The sequence below is a fragment of the Chenopodium quinoa genome, unplaced genomic scaffold, assembly GCF_001683475.1.
Source record: "Chenopodium quinoa cultivar QQ74 unplaced genomic scaffold, ASM168347v1, whole genome shotgun sequence".
Classification (NCBI taxonomy): domain Eukaryota; kingdom Viridiplantae; phylum Streptophyta; class Magnoliopsida; order Caryophyllales; family Amaranthaceae; genus Chenopodium; species Chenopodium quinoa.
The window spans coordinates 825,327-836,814 of NW_018744240.1; the positions used below are offsets into that span (position 1 = coordinate 825,327).

General features: G+C 35.8%; 2 protein-coding genes across 3 annotated transcripts; one reads left to right on the plus strand and one right to left on the minus strand.

The window, feature by feature from the left end:
- The first annotated feature begins 294 nt into the window (after positions 1-294).
- On the plus strand, positions 295-5,697 carry LOC110694698 (calcium-dependent protein kinase 28-like). Of its 2 annotated transcripts, none has more exons than XM_021871867.1 (12): positions 295-1,062; positions 1,673-1,803; positions 1,993-2,034; positions 2,169-2,280; positions 2,371-2,449; positions 2,688-2,857; positions 3,214-3,340; positions 3,517-3,632; positions 3,726-3,833; positions 3,951-4,013; positions 4,139-4,312; positions 5,029-5,697. In XM_021871867.1, exons 1-12 carry the CDS (start codon positions 634-636, stop codon positions 5,191-5,193), a joined length of 1,716 nt encoding a protein of 571 aa, XP_021727559.1. In that variant the 5' UTR covers positions 295-633; the 3' UTR covers positions 5,194-5,697. The 2 variants fall into 2 exon arrangements, with proteins under 2 accessions (XP_021727559.1, XP_021727560.1); XM_021871868.1 differs by having other exon boundaries at positions 844-1,057.
- A 608-nt stretch (positions 5,698-6,305) lies between these two features.
- On the minus strand, positions 6,306-10,849 carry LOC110694699 (transcription factor bHLH121-like). The gene is made up of 5 exons (XM_021871869.1): positions 10,523-10,849; positions 9,800-9,921; positions 7,415-7,542; positions 6,878-7,336; positions 6,306-6,797 (listed from the first exon to the last, which is right to left on the minus strand). Exons 1-5 carry the CDS (start codon positions 10,591-10,593, stop codon positions 6,651-6,653), a joined length of 927 nt encoding a protein of 308 aa, XP_021727561.1. The 5' UTR covers positions 10,594-10,849; the 3' UTR covers positions 6,306-6,650.
- Between the last annotated feature and the right edge of the window lie 639 nt (positions 10,850-11,488).

Consider the following 11,488-nt stretch of genomic DNA (forward strand, 5'->3'; position numbering starts at 1 on the left):
ATACGGAGTACAAAAGTACCTTTCCTTTCCACAACATATTCTATACTTGTATTTCCAAGCAAAAATAAAAATTGGGTATTATTTTCCTTTGAAAAAGAATATTATTGCAAAAATACCACCTGTCCATCACACATTTTCACATTAATGCTGAAATTGTACATCTTCAAGAAGATTATAAAGTTAATTAAGCCAAAAAAACTCAAACATCAATTTTCGTCTCCAAATCCATTATTTCCTCTTCTTCCTTCTTAAGGAAAACAAGAAAATTTCCAAAATCCAAATTCCAAAGTTCCAAAAATAAAAATAATTATTTTTGTTTTTTTATATATAAAAAATTAATTTTATAAATATAGTTTATTCCTTCGAAGTCTCTCCTCCTTCAAAGTCTCCGATTTGACCACCATTTCCAATCAGCAGCACCACCATCATCTCCCCCCACCACCCTCTCTTTCTCACCTGCTTCCTTCTTCTTTCCTACCCTTTTTCTCTCTCTTCCCCCATTTTGTTCCCCTTATTATATAAATCAATTTAATCCCTCATTTTCCCCCAATTTTAATTTTAGTGGGTATTCATTAATTCCCCAATTAATCAAACAAATCGAATTTAATCCCCCAAAAAAATCGAAATAAAAAGATGGGTTCTTGTTTATCATCTTCAAAAGTAAATGGATCAAACAGCAATACGACCTCGAATACCACGACTACCGCCGGCACCGCCACAACCTCCGGCACCGCCACATTGACGGTGAACAATCACAAGAAAGAACCCACGAAAATGGTGGCGAAAACGGCGGCGAAAAGCGAGCAAAAACAGAGCAATACAGAGGGCCCACAAAAACAGAGGAATACTGTTCCAATGGTTAAACTTAGAGATAGAACGAATTCACGCCGTCAAAGTTCAATTCCTTGTGGTAAACGAACAGATTTTGGGTATGAAAAAGATTTTGATTCCAAATATACAATTGGGAAATTATTAGGGCATGGACAATTTGGGTATACTTATGTTGCTACTGATAAATCTAATGCTGATCGTGTTGCTGTTAAAAAGATTGATAAGAGTAAGGTACTAATTTCTTTTTTAATTTTCTGGGTTTTTTTTTTTTTTTTTTTTTTTTTTTTTTTTAAATTTTATTTTTGGGTTAAAGTTTGTAATTAATTTGATTGTTTTTTTTTTTTCCTGTTTTTGGAAAGAGGGGTTGTTGAAAATTTGATTTGTTTGTAACATGGGTTTTTGTGTTTTGTTTTTATTTAATGGTTTTGGTTATTGGGTTAATTGTGAAATTGGGATTGGTTGGTTAGTTGGTTCATCTTCTCGTTGTGGATTAAATGATGATGAATCATCAAAGGTTCTTGTCTTGTTGCTGGTTTAGTAATTAAGATTTTAGAAGGTGAAGAAGGTCAAATTTGGAATTCCTAAAGCAATTAATAGTTGCTAATTATGTCTGTTTTTTTTTGTAGGTTTAGAAGAATTAGATAGTTAGGTTATAGGTTATTATAATTAATCATTTGATTTTTGGCTAATCTATAGTAGTCGAAATCAATTAGATAAGGCGGTATCATGGAATTCACTAGGAATATGCTAATGGAAACTTGTAATACTGGTGGTTTGCTGAATTTTGCTCTTTAATAACCTTAATGTGATGATTATAACAAATTCATGCCTTTCGTTGCAGATGATACTTCCAATCGCTGTGGAGGATGTTAAGCGCGAAGTTAAGATATTGAAGGCCCTTACAGGCCATGAGAATGTAGTTCAGTTCCATAACGCATTTGAGGATGAAAACTATGTGTACATAGTGATGGAGTAAGTTTTACCATCCACTTATATGAGAGTACTTTTAAAGCTTACTTAATTTGATAGGAGCAAATTGTATTCGGTTTTAGCCACTGATGAAGAGCCCGGGGGGCTAGGCTGAAATAGAACTATTGACAATGCTTTGAATTGCTTAATATTTCTCCTCTATTCTGTGAACTAATTATCACTTATCATCAGGTTATGTGAAGGTGGAGAGTTGTTGGATCGAATACTATCCAAGTAAGCAATGTTCTATTTTTCTGTCTTTTTCATCAATTAATTCCCAGCAGCCACCTTGATGTGTGTGTGTGTATTTCATCTTTTTTTTGGCTACTTAAATGTTCTAATGTTAATCACTTTTGTATTAAATTCAGAAAGGATAGCCGATATTCAGAGAAAGACGCAGCAGTGGTGGTCCGTCAGATGTTGAGAGTTGCTGCTCAGTGTCATTTACATGGTTTGGTTCACCGTGATATGAAGCCTGAGGTAGACTTTCATATGTGCGCATATGAACCTTAAAATCCAGTTCGATGGAGTGGTATTTATGTTTAATTCCAACACGTTTCTTGCTTGTAGAATTTTCTTTTCAAGTCAGCTAAAGATGATTCACCATTAAAGGCGACAGATTTTGGTCTATCAGATTTCATCAAACCTGGTGAGTAGGAGCTTTATCATCAATTTTGGACACTTAAGTTTTCTCCTTTGCATGGTTCTGGAGGTTCCTTCGCCTTTTCCTTCTATGAACTTTAAGTGGAATAACCAGTGAAATACTGAACTTTGTAATGACTACTTTTTCTGCCGTTTTCTGTTTGTGGACACTCTCATTGTTTTGCTAAGTGTCATACGGGTTGCTTCCAAATTCTAACACTGCTGATAAAATTTTCTACTTTCAGGGAGAAAGTTCACAGATATTGTTGGTAGTGCTTACTATGTTGCTCCAGAAGTATTGAAACGAAAATCAGGCCCAGAGTCTGATGTTTGGAGCATTGGTGTCATCACCTATATATTGCTTTGTGGGAGACGACCATTTTGGGATAAAACTGAAGGTGGTGTATTCAAAGAGGTATATAAATTGTGTATTTTTTAACATTATTGACATCTTTTTCTCTTTCTATTTTCTGTATGTATATACTTGCAAGTTTGCCATATTTTGAAGAAATTTTTTTTTTTTGACTTTCAACTTATTCTCACAATTTGTGTTTTATTAATTTGGACTGTACTTGTGTGTTTATCTACTACTATGCGATTTTTTTTTATTGAGGACACTCTGACACTGCTTTAGAAGTTCATGTAGTGTTTCAATATCTGTTTCATGTATAAGCTGCAGGACTGGCATTTAATACAAATTGTGATTCTTCCCAACTTATCATATATGGAGCCTGTTTTCTGTCATGCTCAATAGAAATACTTGTATTTCAGGTTTTGCGGAACAAGCCTGATTTCCGACGTAAACCATGGCCTACTATAAGCAATGGTGCCAAGGACTTTGTGAAGAAATTATTGGTGAAGGATCCTCGTACTCGACTTACTGCTGCCCAGGCACTCTGTATGTATCTGGTCTTTTCTTGTATTTACATCATGCTCAATGGAACTCGTCTGTTAATTTAATAGTACAGGGAAATTCCCAATTAAATTTTGTCTATAGCTTAAGTTCAATTTATATTTTAATATAAAATATTTTTCCATATTGACTGGTATTTTTGGTTTGCTTTGTTTTTTTAGCACACCCCTGGGTCAGAGAAGGTGGAAATGCTTCTGATATTCCCATAGACATATCAGTCCTACGTAACATGCGGCAATTTGTCAAGTACAGTCGAATGAAGCAGTTTGCCTTGAGGGTATGATAATTCTCAGTGAAGCTTAGAATTATTATTATTATTTTTTAACATTCTCTCCCCATCATAACCTCTTTTACTTGTGTCCCCCCTTAGGCATTGGCAAGTACACTTAATGAAGATGAGCTGGCTGATCTGCGAGATCAGTTTGATGCTATTGACATTGATAAAAATGGAACCATCAGTCTTGAAGAAATGAGGCAGGTGTGTTCTGGTTTACTCTAAATTTGGGATTTAGAGTTGATTATATTATATTGCCTAAAGGTTCAGTTTTTTTTGTCTTTGATTGAATACCTTTTTGACACAACCGAGCTTTTACAGGCCCTTGCTAAGGACCTTCCTTGGAAGTTAAAAGATTCCCGTGTTACAGAGATTGTTGAAGCGGTAATTATAAGTTTTCTGTTTCCACTGCCACTGGCAAATTCTTTTTCTGATATATTTGATGTCATACTTTAACAATAAACTATTGCTTTTAAAGTCCTGATTGTGTTATGTCTGTTTTGAGGCAGATTGACAGCAACACAGATGGCCTTGTGGATTTCACAGAGTTCGTTGCAGCAACTCTACATATACATCAATTGCACGAGCTTGACAATGATAAATGGCAAGAACTTTCACAGGCAGCCTTTGAAAAGTTTGATGTGGATAAAGATGGATTTATAACCCCTGAAGAACTCAGAATGGTTAGTTTAGCTGGCATTGAGAATTTAAGCACCTAGATCTCAGATCTGATCTGTCATTAGCAGTGTGTTATTATTATTGGCATGTGTTCTCTCTAGTGACCACTGGAATTATGACACTGCACTATCGTACTCTTCTGTAACTGTCACTGACTCACTGTCCTGCTTCCTAGTATATATCTGTTGTGGGGGCCGGGGGCCGGGGGGGGGTGGTGTTTCAAGTTAGATGTCATACAGCCTTTACATTTTCCCATCTGGTAAGGTTTTCAGGTGACAGTGAATGTACAAATTGGTTCTGGATGTTTTGACATACGAGTGTTAAATCACCCTCCGAGATAGGGAAACTAATTCAATCTTAAAAAAATCAGCCATATTAATGATTTTTCTAGTTCAATAAGGGGTCAGTTTGGAAATAAATTACCCGGGATTTGATCAAATGATCTATTTTTGGAGTATGGGCATGGTTATCTCTTATTTCGCATGTACAATATGTTCTCTTTTGAACCATGATATAAGGAGAAATATGCTCTTTAATAAATTTTAGAACTGATTGAGAAAATGAGGAACAGGAAAACCAAAAACCAATCTTTTCCAACTTATCATTGTATTGTACTGATGTTGTGAAGTGTTACTTCTCGCCGATATTGTTTCTATTATCTGCTCTTACTACATTTATGCTTTTTACACATTTGTTATGTATATTTTTTTTCTTTCTTCAGCAAACTGGATTGAAGGGGTCAGTGGATCCACTTTTAGAGGAGGCTGACATTGATAAAGACGGGAAAATAAGCCTGGCAGAATTCCGAAGGCTTCTGAGATCAGCAAGCATCAGTTCACGGAATGTTGCCAGCCCAACCTGCCGAAAGAATTCAAGGAAGCTTTGAAAAAATACAGCTCTGAAGCTTGCATAGTGCATGCTTGTCGATTATGAGCTTGGCATCTCCTTGTTCACATCAGAAGGGGGAGTAGAGGGAACTAGCAGGATGAAGTTGCAGAAACTTCAAATTACACTGATTGTGTGAACTTGTTCGGGGAAGTGGGGATTAAGGAGGAAGAGAAAAGGAAAGTGTGGAAAGGATTATGGTGAGGCTGTTAGGGGGTGTTTGATATTGATCATGGCGATCGATTCAAAGGGTGGTTTCACAAGGGAAAGACCAGATTTGGTGTGTATCCTCTTTATTCTGGTTGAATCCAGAGTCTTTGTTTTTGAGTTTAATCCTAGGAAGGGATTGAACGAAATCTGTTGGATATGCTAATTTGGGGATGTAAACTTTACCTTGTATATATCTCATCAACAGTTATATATAGAGAAAAAAGTGAAGGCGTGAATTTTTTTTTTTTCTTTTTAACAATTTTGTGGATAAATCTAAAACAAATTTTGCTTCGAAAACTGCTACATTGATTTTTATTACATTATTGTGTAACTAGACTTATTAACTGTCATTCACTTTCGTAACCCCATGATCAAATCCAAACTACCAACTAATTTTAAACAAAAACTCACCATCCCATGACAAAAGCTCACTCTTAAACTATGCAACCATCACCACCTCGCTGTTACTGACTCACTGCTTCTGCCATCAAAACCACTTCCCCAAATTTGACAGTGAATAGAAGAGAAAAACAAGAAGAGGGAACTGCCCAGGAGGGGCCGAGGGAGGTGCAGCGAGACTTTCCAGTAATATTTTATGTTCTTCCTTTTGAGTACCGATTCTTCTCTGCACATGCAAATGAAGCCCTTTTTAGAGTCCGGTGGTTGAGCAAGGAATGTATGTTTTTGACATAGGACAAGGTCAGTCCAAGAAAGCAGCTTGGACTTCCTCTTCAACCTGCATAAACTATGGAGTAAAGTCCCATTTTATTGATGCAGTCTACGTTCCAACGTAACACCCTGATCCAGATTTTCTGCAACATTGTCATCAACACTGCAAGTCTGCAATAACTCCCATGCAGAAGTTCAGGTCACCAGATGATCATCAAGGAGGGCGAACCAGAGTATCAGGTAAACTATGAAATGCACATGGCGTTCCCATAATGAATCATGAAAACTACAAATACACGAAGTATCAAATTTGAAATTTACAGGCAATATTGCAAAGATGCTAGTTTAGGTCCCTATGATTAATTTTTACAGACGAAGTAACAATAAATCGTCAAAACAAGCCTTGCCACAGCCACCAGATTGATCTAAGTCAGGTTCTAACTATGGTAACGCGTGTAAGGGAGTTCATGTTTCCCACAACCAAGCTTGCCTGATGTTCTATCCCTTGTTTGGTAATAGTTGAATTTTTCCGGAATGTTGTTAGCAGCTAATCAAGAGAAAAGGACAAGGGAAACTGCTTCATTTGTCAGACTTTGGAACGTGACTTACACTATTGGAAGAACTCTCTTGAGGTACTTGACTGGAGGAAAATCTGCTTGGAGAGCCTCCATCCGTGGCACTTTTTTCCTTCTTTTGTGAATGCTTGCCCTTCCTATCTCCAGATTCCTGCATTAACGTAAAAATCCTAGTCATGCATTTTTCCATACGGCTTATACAGTGAAGCAAACTACACTGGTCCAACTAACCTGCTGCTGCCCGCAACCGGGCATCTTCAGTTCCAGCTCTGTCGTTACATCACTGGAATCATCGGTTCTTTCAAGGTGTCTGGCTTTTCCACTGTCTGAACTTTTGCTTGGTTTGCTCAATACATGAGAAGTGGGTGCAGGCTGAATGGGTTGTTGCTCAACATGTGGATTTGGAGGCGTTGGGTATGGCATAAAAGTTGGGCGGGGGCTAGGAATTGTACTAGCATTTTGGCTTCCAAAGAAAGGGTAAGGCTGAAGAGATGGGTGCATTGGAATTGAACCTGGGGGCACTGCCATAGGTAGCGAATATGAGTAAGGTGGCCCCATAACAACGGAAGATTCAATAGCACCCCAAGGGTAAACTACCCTGAGTCTCTGCTGATACTGAGCATTGAGGTTCTCAATGTCTGATTTCAGGGATGCCTTCTCTTCTCTAAGCTCATTTTTCTCCTGGGTCAACTGTTGCAATCAATTCATGAGAAATGCACTAGGATAACCTCAAAGGCTTTTAAGTACAAAGAATTTCGCAAATATCACCTCATGTGATTCCTCTGAGAGGGTAGCACATTCAGCTTTTAGTTTGTTGACCTCAGCAGTCAAATCTCTTAATATTTGGATGGCATCTGTCAAGATAGTCGCTTTATCATTCTTAGGCCGCTCTGGATCTGGATAAGGGTGAAAATCTTTGTCAGCAAAAAATACAGCTAATAACTTTGTCAACCAACTACCAATTAGAGTAATAAATAGTTGGGATTAATTGGTAGTTCTTTAAGTGTTCGGGACAACTAGCTTTTGGTATAGATTTTTGGAGACTAGAGTGGTAGTGGAATGTGGTTTTAGCAAGAAACGGAACAACTAGCTTCAACCTCAAACATCTACTAGAAACCGCTACTTTAATCGAACACTACATTTCATCTTTTACAGAGTTTTGACTCGCTAACTGCTACTTGAAAAACTGTCATTGCCCTTATAACTATCACTCATCTAGTTCCGGACCACCACATTCCTTCTAAAGAATTATTAGCTTAATGGTTCAGCACATAGGAAACATGTATTGGTTAAACTCTAATGATCACTCCCTCTGTTAAAAAGTAATAAGCCACAATTGACTTTGTGGTCAAGCCTTAAAAATTTTAAACAATATATATTAATTCATTAAAATAAAGCCATACAACATCTACAAATAAAATCTAAATTTAACAAATACATAAAAATATTGAATCAAACAAAGAATTTCTTCACTGAACATATGATCGTTGAGGACGATTTTCATCTGATTCATCATTTGAGCATATTTGACAATTTGACAACCTTTGCAACCCCGCACATATCTTAACCATCAAGTCAATTGTAGGGCAGAAGATGATAGATTTCTTTTATAAACCCTAGCCTATAATAGTTACCTAAGGGGAACAAACAACTACACCAACTACCAACAACTCCACCCTAGGGAATTTGGAACATCTACACTATTGGTGTAGATTATTGAAATTAACAAGAGAGAAAACAAAGAAAATGGGCTGGAAATAGTCTAATATTGCGGAAATAATTATAATATACTATTTCCAGCCCAATTGGCAAAAAAATATGAAGCCCTTATAAAAATGAAAATTTTATATACATTAAATTAAAAGCCCCTTTTGTGAAAATTCCTTCCCAAGAAATACGGAGTATGTTATTTACACATTGCAACTCAAACACTATACTAGTAAATAATCATGTTTTTACTACCATACTCATACGTGGTCCATCATTTGAAACGGGAATAGTATTTGAAGTCCTTTCTCACAAGAACAAGAGTTATAAAAGCTATGGAGACCAGATGTATCACAGATTTGATGTACATACTCAGGAGCTAATAACATTAAAAGTCATCAATCATGTCTCTGGTTAAAGTTCCATCAAAAAAATTTCAATAACCTTCTTTATGTTCACACTCTCACTCAGAGAGTTATGCACTTTAACTACAAAAAAAGTCTTCTTCAGATTACAAAATGAGATAAATAAAGCCCTTATGAAAGAATAAAAAAATGCAAGGGCAATTATGTTTTAGAATGCAGGTTGCAATTTATGGAAGACGAAAACACTGGATTCAATGTTTGACAAACTAGAGAGTGAAGGATAGCTCAAGTGGTTAGAGCTTCCCTCCCGGTTTCAGGAGATCCTGGGATTGATTCTCACCCTTACCCTTGTGGCTCTCTAAACACCAAAAAAATGTTTGACAAACTAATCATTCACTTAAATTTGTCCTTTGTTGATGATTGATGACAATGCCTTACCTCTGGATCAGTAAAACTAGCTGAGAGCAACTTTTGAAAGACCTACATTAGAAAGGTCCAGGTAAGAAAGGAAGGGTGAAATGACTACAAAACAGCCAAAATCCAGAAGAGCAAGGTCAGTAATATTCCTCTAAGTTTTGTATCAGATAAGCGAATTGCTCAAGCAGACCTTTTCAGGGGTATATATAGCATACCTGCATAGGTTCTGTATGAAACATTAGCCTAAGAGGTTCCTAGGATTCCTTTTAAATCCATCTAGCAATTGGGCTCATAAGGTCTTACAATGGTCTGAGTGCTTCTAATTGAGATGAAATTCATGCAATGGAGCAGTCAGGAAGATTGGTTGATTTCTAATAGTAGCAGTGTCTCTAAAGGTTTGTGTGCTTTCATAGCTTGGAGAGTCACTCATCGTCTCATCATAACCCCGGCCAACTCCCATGTTATGAAATTATTTAGAAGCAATGATATGTACAGTATAATTGTATACTACCCTCAGGAACTTCTTACTCCTACAGTATTGTAGTATAACATGAACTTATCAATTGCGTTTTTCCAATAACACCAATACCACAAAGATGATTTATGAAGGAAACAAATGCAGCAAGGGAGAAGTATGCACAAAAGAAAATACTGTATACTTTACCTAAAGCACTTCCAAGCTCTTGAAACTGATCATTTAATCGATCCCTCCTCAACTTTTCCCGGTCTGCCTTCTGAACCTTTCGTACAGCGACAGGATCCTTTACTTCTGCCTCAGGCCTTTGTCTATGAAACAAAAGTGTAAACCAAAAAATACAAATCATTCCTTTTCTCTGCTAATCAAAGGCTCACCTTGGTTGATTAGTTTGACGATTACAGGGGAATCAGTTTCCTCTCTTTTCCCTTACTCTACTCTGAACTAAGTAACAATTACCTCTTCTCCATCAAATGTGGCTATGTAATCAACCTTATGAATGATAAAATTTGTGTTCAATTATACATCTTTAGCTTATTTAGACCACTATTTCTACATAAAAACAACTTTCGACCAAGTGTATACAGCAACAGAAACAATACATGACCATAATCACCCAATATTACTTAAACAACTGAAGTACTGTATATACTTCATCTACTAGTTCTACAAATTGCAACTTCCTCCAAAATTTCCAAAAGTTCTTCCAATTAAATGTCCCACAATTTATACATAGTTCATTAATTTAATTACTTAACACTATTAAAAAAAAAAAAAAAAACCTCTATTTTCAAATTCATCAAAATTAAGAAAACAATAGGATAAACACAAATAAACTGAAACCCAATTCTCAAATTTGCAGCTAATACCCAGAAAATAATAATACTAAGAGAGAGAGAGAGAGTAAAAAACCTGGAATCAAGCTGGGAGCTTTGGGATGGATTAAGAGGTTGACAAACTTTATCAGTTTGCCACTGATCCATACTTTAGTAGTATTAATTTCCCAATTAATACTACTTCAAACTAAACTAAATTAAACTAGGGTTTTTTTTGGTGAAGTGGGTAAAATTTTGATTTCTGATTACACTTTTTGAACAGAAAATTATACAAAATGAGTAAGAAATTACAATTTTTTTGTGTTTGTTTGTTGTTGTCTCCTCCTCCTCTTGCACGATCACATGGAAGATGAACCGAACCCAGAAAATTATGAAACATAAAATAAAAATGAAATTGTGGCGTGCACACGCTTATTTTTATTTATTTATTTATTTATTTATTTTGGGAAAAAAGAAGTCATGTACAGTGTACTGAGGTGAGGATAGTTGACTTTATTATTGGATTAACATGATATTTAGGCATTATCATAGAATTATAGATTTCAATAAATTAACCTTTGTAGTTGTCTTGTTGACCATTATGTCTATGCATATGTTTAGCCACCATAATTAGCAGGAATTAGACAAAAGTGTAATTGGATCTTGGATATAGAGGGGCAATCAATTATGTGTAGAATCATAGATCATATATTAATGATTAATGATTATGTGTAGAATCATTTTTCATTTGTAGACATATATATTTCATGTAATACAAGTGTCAATTTTTTAAAGATTATTAACAATACCTATCATTCATAGATTGTTGTGAAAATTCAAAATGAATTTATAAATAAATAAATAATCAAATTGTTCCCTCATTGATGAAGCATGGGCAAGTCTTAGAAATGGATACACAAGTTTCCCATCTAATTACTAAAGATGGTAAAGATGACACCGAGGTTTGTATAAGTTTCAATTCCTCATGAAGTCATGAACATGTTTTTTATCAGTTTAATCATAATACGGAGTATTTGTTCAAACCAATTAACTTTTAGGTTTA

Coding starts and splice junctions, on each gene's coding strand:
- LOC110694699 (XM_021871869.1), bottom strand. CDS start 10,593: ATGGATCAGTGGCAAACTGATAAAGTTTGTCAACCTCTTAATCCATCC. Junction 9,922..10,522: donor AGCTCCCAGCTTGATTCCAG/GTTTTTTACTCT, acceptor TTTGTTTCATAG/ACAAAGGCCTGAGGCAGAAG. Junction 7,337..7,414: donor TCTCAGAGGAATCACATGAG/GTGATATTTGCG, acceptor TGATTGCAACAG/TTGACCCAGGAGAAAAATGA.
- LOC110694698 (XM_021871867.1), top strand. CDS start 634: ATGGGTTCTTGTTTATCATCTTCAAAAGTAAATGGATCAAACAGCAAT. Junction 3,834..3,950: donor GTCTTGAAGAAATGAGGCAG/GTGTGTTCTGGT, acceptor GAGCTTTTACAG/GCCCTTGCTAAGGACCTTCC. Junction 4,014..4,138: donor TTACAGAGATTGTTGAAGCG/GTAATTATAAGT, acceptor GTTTTGAGGCAG/ATTGACAGCAACACAGATGG.